General features: G+C 38.8%; 1 protein-coding gene across 1 annotated transcript in view; it reads left to right on the top strand.

Moving 5' to 3' along the window:
• Positions 1-23880, top strand: part of CACUL1 (CDK2 associated cullin domain 1) — a 44107-nt gene extending 20227 nt beyond the window's left edge. Inside the window, exons 5-9 of the mRNA XM_071446472.1 lie at positions 4015-4117; positions 15176-15265; positions 17640-17778; positions 19888-19931; positions 20375-23880. Of these exons, the coding sequence (XP_071302573.1) occupies positions 4015-4117; positions 15176-15265; positions 17640-17778; positions 19888-19931; positions 20375-20415 (417 nt within the window). The 3' untranslated portion in view covers positions 20416-23880. The remainder of the gene's footprint in view (positions 1-4014; positions 4118-15175; positions 15266-17639; positions 17779-19887; positions 19932-20374) is intronic.
• The last annotated feature ends 486 nt before the right edge of the window (positions 23881-24366 follow it).

The following is a 24366-nucleotide window of genomic DNA, read 5'->3' as shown; positions in this document are numbered from 1 at the left end:
AAGAAATGTGGCTTGGAAATGCCTTCATCATTTGATAAAGCAATTCAGAGTGTTGGATGGAGGAAGCCAAAATAATGTTCATAGCACTGTCAGGTGTACTTGGAATGGTTCAGAAACCAATAATTTGCATCCTTTTTGTCAAAGTACCAAAACTTTTATTTTTGTGGTAATGAATAACTTAAGCTTAAAATTTGTCCTTTTCCCAGAAACTGTCCTTGTTTTGGCATCACTTAGAAATGAAAAAAAGAAAAAAAAAGGATTAAATAAACCTCAAACTCTTCAAAGTTTTTCTCATTGGTAGTTTCACAGAATTTGGGAAACCTTTAGGAGGCTCTCCTGTGTCTCAGTGAATTTCAGTAACTTGCTACAGTATTTTGGCATTGTCTTACCATACAGATTTGTTGCATTAAAAGAGGAATTTGCCTTTCTTGAGATTGGTGTCTTCTAATCTTCCCTTCTATCTGGTTCTGTTACCTGGCAGTTCCTCTTGCTGCCAAAAGCAATGCTGACTTGGCTCAGCTGGTCCAGAAGGCTAATGGCAAATTAGCTGTCAAACTTTTTCACTGAAATAATTTCAGTGTTGAGCATGATGTGGGAAATATGTCTAAAGAAGTCAGGGTGAAAAATGTGTTTCTTAGTTTTTTTGTGTGCATTTGGAAGTAGTTTTATGTACAGGTACTCTTAAAATCTTACTTTGTAGTGTCTAACCAAGTTTTCTCATACAGCAACAACAGTTTCCTCTCTCTGGTCCAACAGTACAATTGAAAAACAACTGCAGGAGGTGAAAGCCTAATTACAGTCTAAATTACAGCTCTGCAGTTCCTTTAATAGATACTTTTCAAAGCATTTTGAAGTGGACCAAGTTGTTAAACTCTGCCTTTATGTCAGAGGTGAGGTTTCCATTTCTGTGATTGCTTTAATCAGGGGTTTCCAAGGCTGTTGAGTTGCTCTTGAGGACTTTGTTCTGAAAGGATAATTATATTGCTGCTTAGGAAAACTTTTAATATGCATTCAAAGATTTTTAAAATCTATGAAGCTGAGGAAAAACTAAAGTTTATATGTAGAGCTGGAATATGGCATAATACTTTGTCTTAGTCCTGTGTGTCTTAAAAGCAGCAGCAGCAGCAGCACTTTGCTTTCCTGCTACATGCCAAAGCAGGAAAGGTGATTTCTTACCTTGGGTGTGTATGGTGACCAAGGGGTGGTTCCAAGCTTATCAGGAGGGGTGGCTTAGAGGAATGACCTTGCAACTGAGGGAGTTTTCTTTTTCCTTCTTTTCCTGGGACCATTTTGGGGTTTTTTTCACACGGTGATGGATTTTTTCAGTCTTAGGCTGCTGCAGCAGATTTGTCAGAAAAGCACAGAGACCAAATGACCCTCTGAGATTCTGTGGGTTAGCCTCCTTCAGAAGTTCAGGGATGTAGCTGAAGGTGAAGCAAACGAAACTGGAAGTCACCTTCATACACAGTGCTTTGTTCCTTGCAGGAAACTGTTTTGTAAATTTAAGTGAGATTTTTCTAGGTGCTTACAGATTGTACACATCACAGTCTGCTACACACATGATTGAAAAAATATTTCCACTTGAATAAAATATAAAATTTAGAGGATATATTTTTCTTATAGAACCTCATTTTTTCATTTTATTTTGAGATATAGCTGAAAATCTGTTATCATGTTATATGAGCCTAACATTTGTGAGCACTGTGCTTTTGGGATGGTTAAAATTTTTTCATTGCCTCTAAAATATTGTTATCCCTACTGAGTGGTATTGCATTTTGTTGCTTATCAGCTAGAGGGCATTTTGTGTGTGTCTATACACAAATATATGTGAGCATGATGTGATAAGCACACCTATATACTGTGTTTTTTTCTTTCAAGTACTTACTGATCTCTTCTTAATATTAACTGAGTTTTATCTTGTCAGATTTGCCAGATTGCTTTATCATAAGGTGTTTTGTAGAATTAATGTTAATATCATACCTGACTTTCTCAGTTACTCACATCTGCTTATCTTTTTACATGTCAGTTAGACCTTTATGTGACTTATTTTTCAAGAAATACTGGCATAGTGTAAAACTTATCACTGGTAGTGACAACTTACCCAGAAAATCTTCCTGATTTACCCCTAACAAGAATGAGGGAGGTGCCAGTTCTTCTGCTCTCTCCTTTCAGCACTGTGGGTTGGAAATGAAGAACTTCAGTTAGATGCTTTTTCACTGTCTATTTAAGCTCACAAAAGTGGTACATCTTTTTGGAAAGGTGTTTCCAAGTAAGCAAATGTGAAGAGTATTTTACATTTTTTCTGTGTTTGTACTGTCTGGTAACTGCTGGGTTGTGGGGTTTTTTGTTGCTTTTCTAGTAATGAAATTACTAGAATTAAAAGTTTAGGCTTTCCAGCCCCTGAGCAAAACGAAGCATCATAATTTGCACATCTTGTGCAAACTGGTTTAGGAAAATGTTCTGGTGAAAGGCTGTAGTGTGGTGTGTACCTTAACATTTCCTTGAAGTGTATCTTTAGTTGCTGTGGGTTTCTGTTGCAATGGAAATTCACCATTGACCAAAAGCATTACCAATAAGTGAGTCTGTTTCTAATTAGGATATTCTGTCTGCAGAGCCTTTCCCTCAATCTCTGTTCACAGGCCCAGGTGAGGGAAAACAACTGAGTCCTGGTCCTTGATTAAACTTCTACAGTCAGGATAAATTCAGGGTGGCAGAGGGAACCACCAGCAGCAAATTTTGTAAATTTAATAAAAACATCTTTTAAATTTGTTGTCCATCACTGCAACAAACTTAAGATACAATAGGGACATATATTCAGCCCTCAGATTGCCTTTGTTCTGCCAGGCAATCTTTATTAAAGGTGAATAACTGCTGGTGAATGTCCTCTCACAGGTTTAAGGGGTTTCTGTCTGGACAGATTGTTATGGTGTGTTTGTGGTTTTGGTAATGGCTCAGAGAGTGGGTTTCACACAAAAACGTGAAGATTGCTCTGTGTTATGAGAGTTCTGGTTTTGTTAAATCCTTTAGTGAATAGGAGAAAAACTTGATTTAAAAGCACAGAAAAACCTTCTCCTTTAAGATATCACTTCTTGTAGTAAATCTCTCAGATAAGTGTTCCTGTGGATTATTTTTGAGTTGATTTTCTGTTAGATTGTCTGTTTAACTCTTTTGCACCATTTGTCCAAATTACTTAATTCAGCTGTTCTACTTCCAAGTTAGCTTTTTAATGTTAGGAGATTTATCTTGAAACAAATTTTTCCCCCCAGCTTTTAAAACACCTCTATGAATAAGACACACACAAGAAAGCTTGCAATTAATTGCAGGAAATGGAGCATTGATACCAAATAGACCATTAGGTATTGGGACCCTTGAGGAACTCATGAATAGAATTATCTTTGAATTTCCCTCAAAGAGATTAATTCTTCATTAATGCTGAATTGGTCAAAGTAATGGTATCCAAAAAATTTTAAGGTAGTTCACTTTTGTGTAGTTTTGTATGCATCACTTATTTCCACAGCTGATTCATTCTGAGTAGCTGTCCTCTGAGATTGTCAATGAACCACAGAAGTGGATAGTTGTGCTGATATTTTATTATTGTAAGCCATCTATTTTAATGGTTAGTCATTGGGAAAAAATACTTTTTTTTTTTGTTGCAAACATGATGTCCAGCTGTATTTTGGTGCTAAGAGAATTTACAAAATTTCTTAAAGTTCTAAAATGAAATGTTTTGCATACAAGCTCTCCAGTCTGGATCAGTATGGGGGTATAGCTGTAGATACAGAAAATAAAATACTTAAGTATGGCTGTATGTAAGTAGGTTTGTCACCCATGTTTTTTTTTGTTGTATAGGAATGTTCTATTTAGTTTAAATGCAGTCACCAAGGAAACACTTTACAGGCAAAATATTCTACAGCTTTAATATTCTGAACTGGTTTTATTCAGGGAGAAAAAAATAAGTTTCCTTTATTTGCTATTATGAGAAACAAACTTGAAAACTTCTGTCTTATTTTCCAGAATAAATTTTACATAGAAACCAAGCTTAACAGAGACTTAAAAGATGACCTTATAAAGCTGTTTACGGAACATGTTGCAGAAAAGCACATTTACAACCTAATGCGTAAGTACAGCTGCTGAATTTTTCTTACAGTGGGAGCCTGGAGAGCCAGGCTTCAGATACTGTGGAGATCCACAGCAGAAGATACCAATGCTCTCAGATACTGTGGAGATCCACAGCAAAAAGGGATAAAATGCCAAATATTAGTGAACTTCAATACTTTGAGGCATGAGGAAATGTGACACACCTCAGCTTATTTATTTCAGAAATCTGACTTTGTATGAAGTAAAGTTTTGCTTGAGATCTGGAGATCCAATATTTATTTTCCCTTGTGATTATGGCAGAATGAGTGTTTTATTGTTCTGTTGTTTATGCTGCTACTTTTCAGCTTCATTATCAAAATATTGACAGGTGTCATTAAGAAGGTGGAGTGGTCAGAGAGCTGTGCAAACTCTGTGGTTATTGCCATGATGTGCTGGAGTACTGCTGTGGGTGGTGAGCTGCAGGATGTTGCCAGCAGTTTGTCTCTCGGGTTAATGGGTTAATGCAAGTGTAATGTGCTGCAAGTGACAGCCACAGGAGCACTGAAGGGGAAGTGTGAGTCCTGTGGTGAGCCACAGAGTTTGTGTGAAACCTGCCACCCCTGGGAGGGTTTGTGTGAGCACAGGGAGCTGCTGCTGGCATGCTTGGCCCCCCAGAAGGGCAGCCAGCCAAGCACTGGAGCAGTGGCAGTGGAATTCACTGCTCCTGTTGTCTTTGCTTGGGTAGCAATGCCCTGCTCTGTCCAGGCAAGGGCTGGGGGAAAGGAGCTTGGCTGTTTCAGGCTCACTGAGAGGTGAATTCCTGGGTGAGGGGTGGGTGACCAGGCTGGCTACAAGGTCAGGGAGCCTGGCACCCTACAGGGATGGGAGATCATCAGCTCTGATCAAGTCTTGTTCTTGCCATCTGGAAAAGTGACACTAGGAGCAGATCACTCCTCCTTAAAAACAGCAGAACAATGAGAAATGCCCAGCCATGGGCCTGATGTTTTATTTTGTGCTAAAGAGAATTACTGGTATGAAACGTGGTAAGATGATTGCTGCAATAAGATCATGGAAATTTGGTTGATAATTGCCTTAAAATGTTTGCATTTTTCAGGCAAATTTTTTTTTTTCCAGTGGCAAGGCAAAGGTGTAACAGTGGATAAACCTCTGACAAAGGTGATGTCAGATGTGTTGTTGCTAGGTAATTAACTTTCTGCAGTGATAATAGCAGAATCAAACAGAAATTGCAGATGAACTGTTGAAAGGAAAAGGCCTGTGATGTTGTGTGTGTGTGTGGAATCAGAAATACTTTTCCCCAGCTCTGTTAAATGCAGAAGTAAAATGAAAAAAAAAAAAGAAATAGAAAGGTAAGCTGTTTGTGTTGCTGTGTATGAAGTCTCTTGTTTAATGGGCAAGAGGTTCATTTCCTTGGGTTCATTTCAGTCTGACCATCAGTTTATTAAAGCTAAGTTACTTGGGTTTTATCTCCCTCCTAAGTAAGATGATAAATACTGACAGGCATGAACTCCTAGCTGTGATCTGATTTAATTAAATCTTGGATAAGAGAATCTATAAATTGAGTTAAAGTATGCCTAAATAAAATTTTAAATTTGCTAACAGGTTCTTGGGAAATAATTGAAGATACGTTGCACATGATGTAGTACTACAGATGTGCTGAAAAACTTCTAGTATTGTATTTTTTTCTGCCTTCCTCAGCTGTTTTTTCTAGCTTCCTGGAATTCAAACCAAAATAGATGAGTAGTACCTTGCTTTTTGGAAATGTAAGGGCTCTAAGAAAATAGAATGCAAGTCAGTGTTTGTTACTTACTTTGCTTCTCAATGTCAGTATGTGGTGCTCTTTGCTGATATTTGATACAGATTTGGTTCAGCAAAAAATGTTTCTCTGTTGTGAGGGGAAAAAGTACAGATGTGAAGGGGGATACTTTGGAAATTAAAGTAAAGGAAGTTGTGATTGGTATGGAGAAATGGAATCTGGGGCTGTTTTTTTAAAGAGATGCTGCAACTGCCACTTCAGTGAGAGGAAGCTTGCCTTCCCTCTGTTTGAAAATAAAATCAAATTACAAAATTGGTTTAATCCATTTGTGATCTAGACTTGGAGGGTCAGAGTAACATCTGCTCTCTCTCCTGAAATTTGTTGCTATGTTTGTACAAAGTGGGTTTTGTTTATGGTACCTTGTCATTCTCTCAGAGCCTGGCATTTCTATTTGAAGCTGTGTTCAGGAAGGACTGTAAGTACATTTCAGGTTCATTTGATTTTTGAAAAAAAATCCTGCTCTACTTCAGAAAGAGAGGGGGGAGAAGCCAGAAGAGCAGTGCAGGCCCAGTCTCTTCCTTGGCCTTGGATCTCACCCAGATTCCCCCAGGCTGAGTCCCCTCATTCCTGCTCTGCCTGCTGGGACGCAGGAAGGTGCAAGATCAACACCTGTCTCTGTGCTAGGAGCACTTCTCTGAGCACTTGGTTGCAAAAATTGGAGTGATCAAGGTGTCAATTCATTACTTACAGAGGAAATACTGCCTAAGTGAACATTACTTTGGGAAATTTTTCCTGTACCACTTTGGTTCCATTTGGGGTTTGATAGATGATTTTTTTTTAAAGCACTTGACTATCTGGAGGACTTCTCATTAGATAAAGTAAATACATAATAAAAACCCACAATACACAGATCCATGAACACAGCTGTTTGTGAGACACTTTTACACTCACACATTTATCAAGTCGGTGCTCTTCAAATTAAAGTGGGTGCATTTGAGCTAAGTGAATATAACCTGATTATTTTCTTTACAAAGCCAAAGCTGGCTCTTGCTGATAAGACTGCTGCATTCAATGGCTTGGGAGAAGTTGCTGTGTGCAGAACTGCTTAACTGAATGTAAAAAGCAAAGATACAGCATCTTATTTACAGGCAGCTTCAGAAATGAGTGTGGGAGGGGGAGAAGGTGCAGATAATATGCCCATGTCACTAGGGAAAGGGGTGGTGGAGAAAGTAGTTTTTATTCCTGCTACAGTCCTGCATGAGGTGACTTGTAAGCAGAAAAACTCAGAAATAGATTTATTTTCTCCTTATGCAGCCACTGTCTCTTCTGATAGTCCTGCAGTGTAATGTCTGTGCCCTGGAAACATCCTGCCTGTTTATTCTTGTCTAGAAAACTGGCAATTACTGTGTGAAAGTGAATAGCAGCTCCTGAAACTCTCTACTTCTGGTACTTGCAGTAGGTAAAATTCAATGGCAGAGTATTTGCGAGCAACTGCCATTCTTCTCCTTTTGGATATTGGCAATTTAGTGCCCAAACCAAGCTTGCTTTTGAATCTAACAAAAGAGGAAAAGCCATTAAGAACATAGTGTTGTGTCTCCTTGGTGGAGAGATCACTTGGGTTTAAATTACAAGAGTTTGCAAGTATTCCTGTTCTCTTCCTGAAAACTGAAGAAAGGAAGGCGAATGCCAGACTGTAATCCTGCTCTGGGAGGTCGATGATGTTCCCATACTAAAAAAAAGGCAACAGAAAGGTAGGCTGGTCATAGAGGTGAAAGCTGTTTCAGAGGACAGTCCTTCCTCTCCTTCCTTCTCCTAATTCTTTGCTGTAGTACTTCAGCCATTGACATCTGTGTGTGTAGAGCTGTTTCTTGCCTTACACATTCCTGTTTTGAGTTCAAGAAGTGTTTCTTACTCTTGAAAGAGCAATGTGCTGGTACAGATCATTCAGTATAAGTTGGTTCTTCCCTAAAAAACCATCTGCCTGCACTTTTGTACAGTAGATATTCAACTGAGTAGTCAGGTGAATTTTATCAGAGGTAAAATAGCTTTGTGCTGCCCTTCTGGTTTTGTTCTTGTTGCCTGGGGTAATTACAGAATTAGCCTCTGAAGCCTGAGCACACAGAGTGGTTACTGTGTGTGGATTCTGAAGGTGTGTGGGCAGTTGCAGAATGTAAGTCTTTATGTCAGTGCCTGTGTGAGTTCAGAGCTAAAACCCAGTGTAAAAATACATCACGTATGTTTGCCAAAGTAGAAGTTTTTCTCATGGTCTCCAAGAAAAAGTTCTTTGAAAAAAGTCAGGAGGAGGGAGACCACTCACAGCCCACTTCATTGTGTTTTCAGTTTCTCGTTAGTTACAGAGGAAGTCTTTTCTCTGAAGATCTTTACATATGACAGCTTTGTTTCTTTCTAGTTAGGTCACTTGGAGTCAGATGAGGGGAAGAGATCTTGTTGTTCCATTTTCTTTTTTTTTTTTTTTTTTTTGGAGGTGTATTAAAGTTCAGTAGAAGGGCTGTTTATGTTGGAAAAGCTTTTTTCTTTATAAAAGCAGAAAAGATATTTCCAATGCATTGCTACTTTCGAAAAAGTACCAGAAAAGTTAACTCGAACATTAACAGTTATTTAACAGTGAAATTGTCCAGCTTTTTGATTCAGCAGGTAGAAATGCAATGCAAAATTCTAGAGAATGGATCTGTTTGTATCTGTTAGAAGCTGATGAATGCAGCAGGGAGGATGTTGCCTGAGCAGGGATTCTCCTGTTGCTGTGCAGTGCCTCAGCAGGGGTGTTTGTTGCTCTGTGGGCACCCAGCCCTACGTATTTAGCAGCTGTGTTTTGCTGTGCTGACCTCCCAAAGCCTGTTGATGTCAGTGAAGCAAGGGATCCTCCTCATCTCTTCAGCTGTGTGCTGCTTTGACAGAATGCCTTTCATTAACAAGTGCCATGTCCAGCTTTTGTTTGTGAATACAGAGCTCTGTTTGAGAGGAGCAGTGCAAAAGGCTGAGAGAAGGATTGTGATGGATGCCAAGTTCATGGCCTGACTCTACAGCTACAACAGAGACCACAGGGCTTGTTTTGATGTGTGCTTTTATTCACTCCCCTTGCCTCACCCTTTGGCACAGATAGACAAGGAAAAGATGGATTGAATTGACGTTCACCCTTGTTTGAGGTGGCATTTCTTCCCTCCTCCTCAATTTTGTCACCTGTCTCAAACAATCTGCACATGAGAAGCAACCTGTTACTGCCTTGATGCACAAACTGCAGAGAAAACACCTGACAAGGGGAATAAACACTCTCATGGTGTCTCAGCTCCTTGCAGAGAGCATTGCCCCCAGCCTTTCTGTATGCTGCTGACATTGAAGAAGTTGTTCTTTGTGCTTCTCATTTCCTTGTCACATTTAATGACTGTTTCAGAAGGAAAATGATCTTGTTCTTGAATGTCTGTCCCGAGCTGCTTTTGGCAGCAGTGCCTGGAGCATCATTACAGGTTTGCTGCAGCAGAACCACGAGCTTTTATCTGAAAGGGTTGGGCCCTGTAGGAAGAGCTGGGGTTTCATTGCATGGTTTAGGCTATGACTGCATCAATAAGTGGGGGGGTGTAAAGGGAGCAGATAGGAAATGCTGCCTCCCTGTTGGTCTTGAGGACCCAGTGATCACTTCTCCCTGCTTTTGGAGAATTTTATTTCCTCCTTGTTCATGTCAGACAGGGACAGGGAGTAGCAGTTTGAGCACATCTGGTTTAATCTTGCCCAAAAGGAATTAAAGTAATATGCTCCAAGACAGCTCTGTCATACCAACTGAGGAGCAGCAGTGTGGGGATGATCAGTGAATTTGCTTCAAAATCACATTTCTAATCTGAACTAAAGCTTTCATATAGAACCTGCCCTCAGGAGTTTGAAATCATTATTTTTGGTTTGGGATTCAGGGTGACTACTGTGATGACAGAAGCAATGTGTTTTAAAAATGTCTTTTTTTGATTACTGAGGCCCTTTCCTTCTGCAATATATTGGATGTTAGCCTCTAGACACTGCTTTGCTTTCTCCTTAAACTCTGAAAAGTTAGTATGAGAAGAAAATCTGCACAACTCTACTCTGCCATGTTCCTAAGCTGTATTTCTTGCTTTTAAGTTTAAGAATGGGACAGAAAAAAGGGAGATTTCTTTAAAAAAGAAATATTAAAAAAGGCAGAATGACTGGCCTATGGAGTGACTCTGTCCTTAGAATTAACATATGTGTCAGGATAGGTTAAAATGAAATCAGGTTTCTTCCTCAATACCCTAAAAATGAAGAAACATAGTGGAAGACTAAGAGAATATACCAGTTAATACCAGTGGGTTTGTGCCAGACTAAACCAGGGTAATTTCTGTTAGAATTCCTCTGAAACTAAAAGCTAATGTACTCTTTTCCTCAGCTGTGAAAGTGTTGAGGTTCCAGCCTCTGACAGTAATTGATTTGGGGGCAAGAGGGTTCTGTAGTGTAAAAAGTCCTTTTTTTGAGATGTAGGGAAGGGATGCAATTATTCTGAAGTTCTTCATTAAAAATAATTATTAAAAAATTTTATGCATGTACAGGATTGTGAATTTCAGTATTTAATTTCTAACTTATTTTATGTTGGCAAATAGTTTAATCACTTCAAGTTTCCAATTCTAACCTTCAGTGTTCTCCTTTCTTCTTTTCTTCCAAATATTGATAGACACAGATAAAGGATAGTGAAAACCAGCTGCAGTATTGTTCCACTTCTTTTCCAGCCATGGGGAGTGTGCTGGGATACTGCTGTTGCAGGAAACTCCTTCAAAACTCTTGTCACATGAATGTCACCTTTTCTTAGACCTCAGCAGACACCTTTACACTCTGCAGGAATAACTAAGAGAGCTTTTGTAGCTGTTAATGTTTTATACCCTCTGTGCTCTGTAGATCTGATGGAATAATCAATATTTACATGCTCAGCAGTTCAAGGGGCCCATCACTAATATTGAAGTCACAGCTGTAATTTGACAGCTAAGGACTAAGTAATTGTGTTGTAACAATACTGGAAGCAGTCTGGGTTGTTGCCAAGTATTGTAGAACACATTCAAATTCTTTAAAGAACAATCTACGTGCAAATTTTGTCTCTGAACTAAACCTTTCATGAAAGAACTCTAGGCCATTTTAAAAACTTGCAGCTGCATTTCTTATTTTCCTTGTTTCATGTTGATTGGGTTGTGGCACCTCAAATTAAGTTGAGTCAGTCTCAGGAAAGTACAGTCTCAGGTAATGCCCACCATGGTTAATCTAGCTCCTTGGCAAAGAAATAGGAATAAAATTCCAGTTTCAATAAGACCTCATAAAATTATAAATGTGAAAATACCAGCCTATTTTCCAATTATACAAGTCCAAAAGCATATATCTCTACATTTATAGCTTTGTTTTTCATGGTTTTTTTTTACAGTACTGAATATTTTCCATGTGATTAAGATTTGAAATTTTTATTTTGTAGCATTTTTACTATGTGCTTAATAAAGCTTTTGGTCTGTGTAATGAGTATTTTTAAAGTAAGCTGTGGCTTTATTAAATGCCTAGTGGCAAGTGCATAGTAATAAAATTTTTCTGTGGTTTTTTTTTCTGATCTACATTTTAATTCATTACAAACTTACACTGAATTTAAGTTGGTAAAAATTTATTTTTAGTTCTGTTTAAAGGAAGATAAAACCCCTGGATCATGAGGGGTTTGATATAACTGCAAATGTGAGGGTTAATCCAAAGAGGAGGTCAGTTTTCATTCAAAAGGCTTTTGAAGTTCTAGATCAGTAGTTAACATGGAGGAACTGAAGAAGTGAAAAGGTAATATATGATCAAGTTGCATCAGACAATTTAATAGCAAAATAGGCAGCAGGTAAAAGCAAACAAACAAAAAACAAACCAGAAATGCCAAATAACAACAATAAAAAACAAACACAAAAACCTGACCAACCTAGAGAAAACCACAACCCAAAATGGCAACAACAAAACCTTTCCAGCTGCATTTTGGCTGGCAGCTGTGGCAGTTCCCTCCCTGTTTAATTGCTGTTGGCATTGGGGTTCAATCCAGAGGTTTGCATGGAGTGGGATAAAGGAACCATCTTCAGGGTGAATGGGGTTTTATCACAGTGAAGTGGAAATGTTTGTGTGGTCAGATGGACCCTGAATTGTTTGGCTGAGGGAAAGATAATTTATCCTGCTACAGATTGGACTCCATGGGACCTGCAGGCCTTCCCATGAAGGCAGAAATGCTCTGCACTTTTGTAGGGGCTCAATTCCCTGGGAGTATTGAGGTTGTCATTCTGCACAATAACACAGACATTGCATACACAGTGGAATTAAGTCCTGAAAAGCCCAGTTTGTACAGCAGGACAAAGATCTCCAGCATCTGTTTATGTTAAGCAATGGCTTCTGCTGCTGTTGGAGACTGGAGAGCACAGCTGCCCAATGCCTTGGTGTGGAAGCTGCTGGGGCTGCTTTTAGGGGGAATATGGTTTCTAATTTTTTTTAAGTTGCATTGTTGAGTAGTGACAACTTTGAACACATCTGCCTAAGTCACACTTAGCTTTGATTTGTTGAAATAGCTCACTTAGAAATTCTGTTCGATTACTACAGAGAGAGGAAAAAAGCCCAGAACGTTTCACTGTTCTGCCAGAAAAGTTCCATCTTCAGCAAGTAAAATAAATCTATTTTCAAGGGAATGTTGAAGGATAGACAAAGCTTTTTAGAACAGCTAAACCCTAGTTTCTGCAAGTCAGTCTTGAGGTATGAACAAGTGAATTTCAACTTGTTGAGATATCATCTGCTACTCCTGGAATTACTGGGCTCCTGGATCTTGCCCCAAGTGCCTCACTTTAATTAGGAGTGGCTTCAATGTTCATCAAGGACCATGGTTCTCCAGTGCTGCTGTGCAGCATTGGGGTAACTTGGGTACTGCAGAGTACCTGAAGTGTTGCAGGTTCACACCTCACTTACTCCAATACTGTTCATTCACTGTTTCTCAAGAATCCTTGAGGCCATTTTGAGTATTGTGTTCAAGAATATTTCAAAGTATTTTGTATCTTTTTGCATTTAATATTTTGCATCACGGCATCCCACACTTCTCTTCTTTGATTCTGCCAGTTCTTATTTTCCAGACTCTTTCCAGGTTAATTAACTTGTTTGCATGTTAGTTATGTAGTCTGTAGAATGTGGTATTAATTTGTGAGTGCTATGGAGGTGGTCAGATGGTATCATGGTGCCATTACCACTCTCATTCAGCTGAGGTTCAGCTTTATTTTGCCTCTCCCTCCTCTGTGTTTGTAAATGCTGCAGGTGCAGTTCTGGGAGTGGGTACAAGGAGTCTGTGCAATTTCTGCGTTGTAGACTCTGACTAATTATTCTAATACAGCAAGAGTCAAAGCCTTAGTATTTGTTAGTGTTTTGTAAGATTGTAAAATAACAACAGAGGTAATTTCAGCACGTCTGGCAGAGCTGTTTCTCTTCTTGAGTGAGCCTCCCAAGAAGTAATACATGATTGAATGAATGTCTGAGTTTGTTTCACTGCAAAACTGAAGATGAATTCATGTGCAAAGAAGTTTTACATCTTCACATATTAGTTTACAACTTTGTCTTTAAATTTACATTGAGATCTTTTGCTTCTATCCAGAGAGGAGTCTTGTTTGCTCTTATGGAAATCACTCTAAAAACACAAATCCTACAGTAAGTGCCATTCATTTTTTGAGGCTTGATGTTCAGCTTTTGGACAAGCTGGGTTAGTTCCTACTGTTCATACTGCTTACTGAACTGGATATTCTTTAATTTTCTTTAATGAGAATCAGGAAATACATGCCATTACTTTTTTATCTTGTTGAACATAATACTGTCATGCTTGTATTTATTGCCTGTAAATCAGGAGTGAGTGATTTAAATCTGCTTTATAGCAGGTGATGTGTGCATTTGCAGAAAGCAAGATAAGAAATGTTAATTTCTGAAGCTGCAATAATGAAGATTTTTTGTTTTAATTAATTTGTTTTGCATAATTTTATGTCTACATATGAAGAACAAATTCACAGTTCTTTGGATACTCTGCAAATCTATTGGTGATGTTTAGGCTGAAGTGGCCACAGTCTAATTAAAGATATAAATATTTGAATGTGCACACACATTGTTTGGATTGTTCATTACTGTCACATAAAGCACTATGCCCATTTTAATTCTGTGATTTCCAACTTTCTTGGCTGTCAAGAGGCTGTTTGACAAACCTTTAGGAAAGGGGCTGTAAATATGTCATTACAGAACAAATCACAGGCTCTCATACCCTCAAGGCTTCTGCTGAAATGAGCAAGAACTTTTAAGATGTCTCTTTGTAAAACAATTCATCCATAACAGTTAAATATAACAACTTTGATTACTTGAAGGTTAGAAAAAGTACTTTGTTTTCATTTCCCTATGACATGAGCCACTTAAAGAGTTTCAGAAAGAGAAGGAAAAACATGCTACTGAAGATTTTTCTTTCTATTTAAGTGTTCTAGTGGCAGATGCTGAAGTCAGAACTGGAGATGCTCTGAAGCTTACAAAGCAGAGCTTCTCCAGTGGAGGCCCAAGAGACAGGTCCCTTGGGTAGAATTGTAAGAGTCACCTCCTGGGGTGGGCACAGAAAGGTGCTCCACTGCTTGGTAGAGAAATAAAAATCAAGATGTAGCAGTTGGTTTACTCTTTCTTAATTTCTTTCTTTTGTGTGTGTCTGTGTTTTTGTAATTCAGATGTATGTACAAAGCTCATATAAATACAACCAAGGACAAATCCTGTACATCACAACATAAACACTGAATGTGCTATTGGCAGGTTTTCCCTCAAAAGAAAGATGCAGTTATTAACTTGTGTTTAAAAGAACAACTTTTCTTCTTGGACTTTTACAGTTTTTGCACTACAAGTGCATAGACTTTCAATCCATCTTAGTTTTGTGTGCAGGATTCTAAATGCTGTAAAGTTAGGATTTGTGGATCTTCAGTTGTTTGACACACTTGGTATGAGTTTGCTTCAGTTCTGTGTCTGAATACTTAAGGCCATCACCTGCTTGGTTTTGCTGAACCTCTGCTACCTCCAATGAATGAAAAAGAAGTTATAACACATTTTCACTATACATAATTTGAGCAGGATACTTCTATCTAAAGGCGATGTTTTATTACTTCTGAGAATAAGTTTGAAATCAGATATGTGATTGTTTTCTTTGTGAGGACATCAGGTGCCAAAAAAAGCACCATTAATATATTTTTTGATTAAAATAATCTATGTGTAAGAGCCTGTATTTCTTGGTTGGACAAGTTGTTGATTGTGTTAATTTTGTTTCAGCTTTACTTTTGGAAGCTCAGTCAACACCGTTTCAAATAACTCCTTCAACCATGGCAAATATTGTGAAAGGCCTGTATACACTACGACCAGGTAAAAAGGAAAGATGTTTGTGCTGATCTCATCCTGTGATTGCCATTTGTTTGCCAAAATGTGTCTGCTCTCTAACTAATGCACAGTTAACAATCAAAGTCTGTTGTGTTTTGTGCATTATAATGCTCAGTTCCACCCTGGAACCCTCTTGTTGCCTATCTATCATCTGGGCAAGGTACTGTGTGAATACCAAATACTTAAAAAAAAAAACAACCCAGCCCTCTGCTCTGGAGACAAAGGGAAGATGGATTCCTTTTCTGTAGAAATAAGGAAAGAAGGATGTTAATGGGTCAGTCATGGTATTGAAATGGTGATAGTTGTATTGACAGTTACTCTTCAAACAACCAGATCTTGGCATGAGGTGAATGATTGACTGTTTCTTTTATGAAGCCATTGTTTTGTTGGTATTATTTAACTTAATTTAACTTGTGAATACATTGTGGCATCTTATGCTATAACAATTGTATTGAAAGGAAAATGGTGTTGCGGACTTTAATCAATTTTGTACAAGAATCTTCTGAATTTTGGAGAACTGAGGAGAGCCTTACCCTGTATTTCAGAAGTTACTAGAATCAGGAAGTGTTCACAATATCCATAAATAAATGGTACCTGTTTGCCTTCCTTTTATAGTACTGACAGTTTCTTACTGTGGCATGCCTGAGAGGATTGTTCCTGAGCTTCAGTCTATTTTTGCAGTCCCCATTTATGGAAATAGAAATGAGAATGGAAATCCCTTAAAAAGAGCTTTAGTGCAATATTTAGCATGTGTACAAAGCAGGAATATAGTGGACTCTACACGTACAAAATGCACTTTCTGTAAACAAATATTATTTTTACATCAGCAGAATGAACAGACTTCCATCAGTTTTAAGGCAATGCTAATTTCAGTTTTAGAAAATGTTCAGGACCAAAGATAGGAAGGGTGTATGCATAAGTATAAAAGTATTACTCTTTTAAAAGCAATTCAGGGTGGCTGTTCTTTGACCACACTTCATATTGTAGGTGATGGACTTGTGATTTCACAGTTTTCCATTTCAGATGATCCCTGTCTTGCTGTCCACAGCACAGCAGACACTGCTTTGGCTTGGTACCATGGGACCAACCAGATTTTGAGTGGTTGAAGAGCCCAGGATAGGCTTCTTGGTGTATGAGGCTGTTCTTTGGTGATCCTAGTTCTTGGGGATGGATTCTGAATCAGTCAGAGCAAGGGTTCCTCTGAGGCAGTGCTGCTCACTTTCCCTGGGGAGTGGCTCCATGGGTGTCTGGTGGGGCTGCTGAGCAGGTAACTGGGACCAGGGGAAGGTGCTGTGGGATTAGAGCAGCCTGTGGGTGTCTGAGTGCCTTGGCCAGCAGCCAGGGCCTTCCCCTTCTCATTCTCTTCCTTTGTTTCCTCCTCAGGCTGAAAGTTCCTAACAGCTCTCACACTTCCAAACTCTCTTTTAATCCCAGCTCAGTACTGGGGCCAGTACTGCTCTGGGTGAGGGGGCTCCCTCAGTTGGTTTGCAGGACTGTGGGAATTGTATAAAAACTTGTGATGTTCCTCAGTGAATTTAAAAACGTCCCTTTTTTCTAAGTAAAGATCCAATTTCAGGTAACTCCTACAGCCTGTGGAAAGTCTGGCTGCAGAAATAGTTGAGGGCTATTTATTTTTCTCAGAACTTGCTATATAGCTGCTGTAAACCCAATTTTAATCCCTTGCTTAGTCTTTAAGCCTTGAAGCAACTTCAAGGTAAATTGTCTTGCTCCTGTAAAACAGTGTTCAGGGTAGTGAAATTAAATCACATTTCTGTCTTGAAGCTGAACTAGTACAGGTTAGACTTATTTTATGAACTGGCCATTTATTAAAGAAGTGTTTGTCTAAGCTTTGGAAGATCCGTGAGAGAAATGCATGAATTCCTTTGAACTGGGGATGGAGGAGTAGGGTTGTATGATGATACTACTGTGGTTTTTAGAAATAAGGCTCAGGAGAGAGAAGGGTACATTTTGGGGATAGATTTCCTGGAGTGCAGTGTTGCAATCATTCTCTAATTATCCAAGTGAGTTTGCTGATCATCAGTTGCCTGTCCTTAAGAGTGTCCAGGGACTCAGTAGGTCCTGTGAGATGCAGCAACAACTAAATTTCAGTTTGATGATGAGGTTGAGAAAAATAGTAATTCTTCTATCTACATGTAAACATCTGATTTCAACAGTCTCATTATTTGTTCTGCTTTAAGGCATGGTTCCTGTGGATTTGGGGGGTTTTTCTTTTTCCTTTTTTTTTTAAAAATTCAAGATCCTAATATGTATTCAAAATGAAGTTATATTTGTCAAACAGTAAAAATGTCACATAATATCTCTTCCATGTATTTTGTTATTGCTTTCTCTCTTCTTACAGAATGGGTACAGATGGCACCAGCTTTATTTTCTAAATTCATCCCAAATATTCTACCCCCTGCTGTGGAATCTGAGCTTCAGGAATATGCTGCTCAAGACCAGAAACTTCAAAGAGAGCTTATTCAGAATGGATTTACTAGGTAATAATTATTAATCTTTAGTAGTGATTGTGCAGGATAGTGCTGAAATGATAACAATGGATACACCTAAAAATACTGACAAAATAATTTAAAAGTTAATGCAGAACCTTCACAATTTTCAATATCTGAAATGTGACCTTGTTTTCAATGTCTTTTGGTCACTAACAGCCCTGCAAATGGTACCTAATAAATACATAATTGTAAGGCTTGACATTTTTTGATCAGGTTGCTTGCAGTTCATGCATCCCTGGGTTTTGGTTGTGCTTCTGCTGCATAGTCATGCTTCTGCTCAACTTCAACCTTTACTTTGGCTGTTTATTTTCTATAAGCTCTCTTTTATTCATGGTGCTTCTGGAAATGTCACTTTGCTCCTTACTCCACTTTCAGAGTTATTTATACAGGCAAGGTGTTTATTTTAAATAGACATTTCCCATCTGAGTATTGAATCAGGGAGAGGGAAAAGAGGGAGGAACAAACAGTAAAAAAACACAGCAGAAAATGTTCAAGTGTAAATTGTTCCCTTGGGGCAGTGCCTTTTGCTCTGTGGTGTTCTATTTTTCTGCCCAGACAAAGGCACAGCACTTTTCACCATTTCTGCAGTACTCTCACAATATAAGATCAGGCTGGGGAAGCCTCGTGCTCTATTCCCAAGAGGTTCATTTCTTCATAAAGAGAAAATGTCTTTATTTTTCCTGTTAACCTGTGCAATGCTGAGAGTCTGGCCCTGTAGACTGAGCATCCCCTAGATGTGGGTATGTTTAGTGCTGGGTGTATTTCTTGATTTCATACCCCAAGGTTTCCCTCAAAGGTCATCTCTCTCTTCACAGCTTGGTAAATTATTGAGCTGCAGAGCTGTACCATTGACCCAAATGCAAATGATGTGGTGCAGACTCCTTCCTTGTAAAGGCTGGCTGTTGAGGAAAAGAATTTTTTGAGAGATAAGCGTAATAATAAAACCATCAGACCCTGGGCTGAGAAAAGCAGTGCATTTGGCCCAAGAAATAGAAGTGTGAGACTCTGTAACTGAGTAGGCATGTAATGCTGAAAAAAGAATGTAATGTACAGAACAAAACAGAAAAGGGAACAATTTGGTGTTGTCAGACTTTCAGTCTTACTAATTCTGTAGGTGGCTGATAATAGTTCTGCTTACAAGTGCATTTCACCAGTTTCATACTGCTTAGAGAACTAAATGTGACATTTCAAGTCTATATCCACAAAACCAACTGGTTTTTTGAAATGCATTTTGCCTTGCAATGGTCAGTGTCCCTTACTACCCTTCCCAGCCTTTCCTACAGTGTCTCATCCTTCCAGAACCAGCCAAAGAAGTTGACAGCCAAATCTCTCATTTTCAGGTAACTAAAGAAAAACATTTTTCAAACCAGTTGGGTTTGTGGATATAGACTGTTAGTACTAGAAATGTCATGTTTAGTTCTCTAAGCAATGTGAAACTGGTGAAATGCACTTGTAAGCAGAGCTATTATCAGCCACCTACAGAATTAGTAAGACTGAAAGCAATAACCATGAGGAACACAGCACAGTGAGGTGTATTCAACAGCAGTAATTGCACATCAGCTTCTAGTTGAAGAACAGCAGCTTATCAACACCATTATGTGCTAAAATCTTCTGCTTAAAGAGCAAGTGTTGTCAGCTCAAACTTGCTTAGAGTCTGTAAGATTCAGGAGCATCTTTTCAGACTGACAGATGCAGAGTTTTTTCACATAGTTCTGTAAAGTTTGGTTGAGGAGTTCAAAGTGAGGAAAACAATTTGATGCATGTTTTAAGCTCCAACTGCATATGAACATTTTTTCCTCATCTTCATTTTGTAAAAAATTATCCTCTGAGATCAAGCCTACTGTCTGTATCAAAAGGATGAGCTGATTAAATCTATGAAATATAGCTTATACTTCCAGTAAATTGAGTAGTAGTATTACTATGTTTGCATTTTTTTTCTAATTCTCTAGAAGCTGCTGATTGTGCTAAGGTGTTTCACTGTTGTTTTGAAGATCACAGGATGTTTGGGGTTGATAGGGGCCTTTGAAGGTCCAGAGGAGCAGGGAAATCTTTACTTGAGGTTATCTTGAAAGCATCTTTCTTTGCCTTCTCCCACAGAGGTGACCAGTCACGCAAGAGAGCCGGAGAAGAGTTAACTTACAGTAAGTACAGACCCAGCCCTGCCCTCACAGCTTGGCCAGACAGCTCCTGGTGGAATTCTGGGTTCTCAGGGTGGGGAGAGCTGTCAGAGGCTGCATCTCCACATGGAACAGCTGCCTGCAATGTAACCCTTCCCATAGAAGAAATAATACAAACTGCTTGGGTATGGAGCTGTTGGGGAATGGAATCTGTTCTGGTACTGTTGTTAACTTCTGCTCATTTTATAGCCCTCTTACCACCAAGTTACCTCATGTGCTTTCAGCTGAGTATGTTCACTTTATTCCCTACCATAAAATGTCACTGTTTCATGATGAACTCTTACTGCAGGCTGAAATGACTGAGTGGACATTTCTCTGTGAATGTTTTGCAGACACTGCTGTGTTTTAGGGGATGTAATGCAGAAGTTTAACGTGAGAGAATTTCTCAACTTTTTCTATAATTTCAGATGGCTCATCAGCTTGTGCAAGCTCCAGGGGATACAGATAGTGAATTTACTGGATCAGCTTCTATTCCTAGCAGAACAGACACTGGAGGAGCACAGGTGATATCTGGAGCCTCCTTTGGCAACTGCTGATACTCAAGCTCTGACACAAACTATGCCTCAAAGAAGAGTTTTGGACTTTCTTCTTTATATATTAAAATGTCAGTTGCTGCTACAGTTGGAATGACTTTGAAAGACAAATTCCTTGGTCTGGTCTATCAACAAGCTCTTCTGTGACCTTTGTGAGGAATGCACCTTGAAAAACAATCCTTTCAAAGTGGGAATGGGCAGCCAAAATCAGCAGCTTCCAAAAGCATTAGAATGGAAGAATCCTTTTTGCACTCTTTTCTTAATATTAAGGACATTCTTAAAACTAGTTAACATGTCAGTGTATTAGATTTTAAACTTCAAGTTATTTTCTGGAGCTTCTACTTAAATAATAAGAATAAAGTTTCATTATTTTGCAGTATTTGTTTGTTAGTTTAAAACCTGTCACCTTTCAAGAGTTGGTCCCATATAAATGTATCTTCTGTCAGGGAGTTTTGAATTTCAGATTTTTCTTTTATCTCTTTTTTTGTTACTTGGTATTTTGAAATCTGTTTTCCTATGTGTTTGTACTCTGTGCCTTCAGCTTGTGCACTTTGCGACTTTATAGACCATATTTTGTTACTGCAAAATGTGTTCTTGAGGAAAAACTTGATGTGAACAAACATGCTGCAAAGTTGCACTTTTCTCTTGCATTAATAGGAAGTGAGAATGAGGAGGAAGGAAGGAAAGTTGAACCTATCACCATCACTAATAGTGACTTGGAAGATTGTCCCCAATTATTTTTCACGTGTATTGAGTGTTTAATGCAGGGACCAACTCTTGTAGAATCTCCCTCACTGATATTTCCTTGGCCTCAGGAGTTGGACTGGATGATCCTCATCCCTTCCAACTCAGACTATTCTGTGATTCTGTGATTCCATAATTGCAATAGATGAAGATGAGAATTCCAGACTGAACAAAATAGGAGGATGTGGTTTGTTTTGTGCTCTGTAAGACCATTGTGGGCAAAACTTTCCAGTCTGGTAGCTCTGCAAAGTGCATCTCCATCAGCACAAGATTTGCACTGGGCAGAGCAACGGTACCTGTCCAACATCACTGTGTGGCTCCTGTGCCATTTCTCCTGCTGGGGGGATGTGATGGAGCTGTGACAGTGGGTGTAGTCAGAATCAGGGATTTCAGGAGTGATGTCAAGTGTGCATGTGCCCATCTGCCTCCTGCCTCCAGTTTTGTGTCCTGGAGATCCAGCTGAGCCCATCTCCAGGGGATCTGGGCCTAGGGGCTGAGTCTGCTCATTGTGATGTGGGTTTTAATCAGCAGTATGGCTAATGCAGCTCTTTCATGAGGGGAGAAACATACTTGAAAAAGCAGTTTGATTACAGGGTTTGGGGTTTTTTTTCATTACTATGGATTTATTTTTTATCACCTTTAGTTATAAAGAAAAATAAGTTGGTGATATAAAAAAAAAATCTTTCTGAAGTGAAATAAAAGTTTGTTCAGTTTTGTCTGGCACAACTCTTACGCCTATTTTAAAAAACAAGACAAAATACCAACACAACTCCTTTCATGCTTGTATGGGTTCATTACAAAATGCAAGAAAAAAAGAAAAAAAAATAGATGCGGCAGGGACAAAGTTTCTTTTTGTTTTGTATTCAGGCTTTATGTCAGAGGATTTAACTCCATCAGTGTGGTGATGGATTTAACTCCATCACCAGCCACTTTGGCAATGTGATTTAGTTGGAGGGTGGGGAGGGAGAATGAGTTTGACACTGCTGGGATTGAGAGATTCAAATATGATTTTCCTATCTCTTTCTTTGCATATTTGCAAATCCTGTTTAATTTTGAGGAAGTGTTTCTTTTCCAAGTAAGACCTAATGCTTCAGTGTTTTGTGTTCAGTGTAGAGCAATGCCAGCAACCTGAACTCATCCCCAGTGGTGTAAACCAGGCCTCTCTGAAAGGGATTTTTGGGTGTTGGTAATGTCTGCTTCAACTTTGCTACCAGCTGCTTAAGTTGGAGCAGAATTAGATAAAATCATGGGGTTTGAAAATTTTGTGAAGTGTGCTGTGGAGAAGTTAATGAAGGCTAATAAGGAACAAAAATAATTTGCCATCTTCCAGGTTTTTAAAGTCTTGGCTTTAAACAAAAATAAAACCTCTGATAGTGTCCTTAGCTTTAAAAATCACTGTCTGCTGAAATGGCAATATTCTTGAGTTAAGAATAGATGCATTAACCTAATTTGGTTAAATTTGTTTACAATTTCATTACCATCCTGGTTCACACAGTACAGTAACCAAGCTCTGCCATCTCTGTCAAGTGGTCACAGTTTTTCTCTGGTCTTAAAGTGGTTTTACTGCTTCAGGTTTGTAAATAACATGTAGTGCTTTTGCTTCAAGTCTGAGGCAAGGGTTTAACATTCCTTTTCCATTGCATTATGTTTGGGACACGAACTCCTAGCGTGACAATTCCATCAAAAGGTAAAGCATTCCTGTCAGTGTGGTCCACTGTGTATGCACTGAGTAGGGCTTGGATGCTTCTAGTCCTGTTTAGCATTGTCACCACTGCCCCCATGCCTGAGGAATCTGTTTGTTAAGCACTGTATTATGTTGTAAATTTGGCATTACAATTCCTGTATGTTTTGGCATTATTTACATAATGCTGAAATGTTGTTTATCTGTTGAAGACATTATCATTGTGACTGAGCATGGAACAGAATACAGGATACTATGATAAATTATTTTGTTTCTCTGTAAACTTGCATTTTACTTACAGTCAAACTAACTCAGCCAACTTGAGCATTGGTACTGTAAAACCAGAATTACCAACAGCATGATTCTAACTTCAGTATTTAATTTAACCAAATAACTTGTGGTGAATCTGTTGCATCTGTAGCTTACTCTGTTAAGCAGTGAAGTTGGTTATACAATGGGTGTCCTCTTTATGTTGCACTGGTTCTATAGCCAAGCTTGCTACATTAAAATATTTTTAGATTAATTTCATTTCTTTATTTGAGAAGTTGAAATATTTGAATTCAGCATGCTGACTAATGGTTGACATTAGTTGCTGATCCATGGTTAAGATGGTCTTTGGTAGAAATGATGGGGTTGGGGGTTTAACCAAGTAAGTACCCAACTCTTCTTCAGCTGCATCTCCTTCCTGCAGTTGTTGGGGAAATGTTTACAGATTAATGCATTGAAGTTTTTGACTCCTGTCATTTGATAGAAATGTGATCAGCCAAACTCATCCCTTTTAATTTGTCCCTGACATGATTATTCACTTCCTAAAAATTACAAAAACCAAACAAAACCCGCAAGAACTACAAAGGGCATGTTTTGAGTGACTGAAAAATGTTTCTCATGTACACTGTGACAACCCTAGTGAAAGGAGTATTGTGTAGAACTATGGAATAAAAAACAACCACTTGAATTTGACTCCTGTCATCAACCCAGCTCCAGCAGAGAGAAAACAAAGAATTTCGGTTTTGTTGTGTTTTTTATTTTTGTGTGAAGTGAAGCCTTGACATGCACAAGGTGCCCAGAGGGCACTTAGTGCAGCTCACAGTGTGGGCCTTTTGGGTCAGTTGACAGCAACCATCCTGGATTTCATCTGGGATAAACGAGGATATTTTTGGTTGCTTACAAACTTCAGGTATGGGTAATCATGGCAGGCATGAACCAGGTGCGGACTTATTCTGGCAGGTGTCATTCCAGTAGTTATAAGCCACAGGAATTTACTTTGTAAATTTAGCACAAGTCAGTGTGATACTGGCCTAACAAGATACTTTAATGTCCCTAGTGCCTATTAAAAAGGCTGGAGAATCTAACTTTCACCCTTGTAGCACTGAAATAGAGTGGCTTGAAATGGGGCCCAGAGTCACCTGTGAGGGGAAGTTGTCCCCTGTCCATCAGGAAG

The sequence above is a fragment of the Agelaius tricolor genome, unplaced genomic scaffold, assembly GCF_023055355.1.
Source record: "Agelaius tricolor isolate 1412-34295 unplaced genomic scaffold, bAgeTri1.0.p SCAF_22, whole genome shotgun sequence".
NCBI classification, from domain to species: domain Eukaryota; kingdom Metazoa; phylum Chordata; class Aves; order Passeriformes; family Icteridae; genus Agelaius; species Agelaius tricolor.
This window is presented reverse-complemented; position numbering and strand designations above follow the sequence as displayed.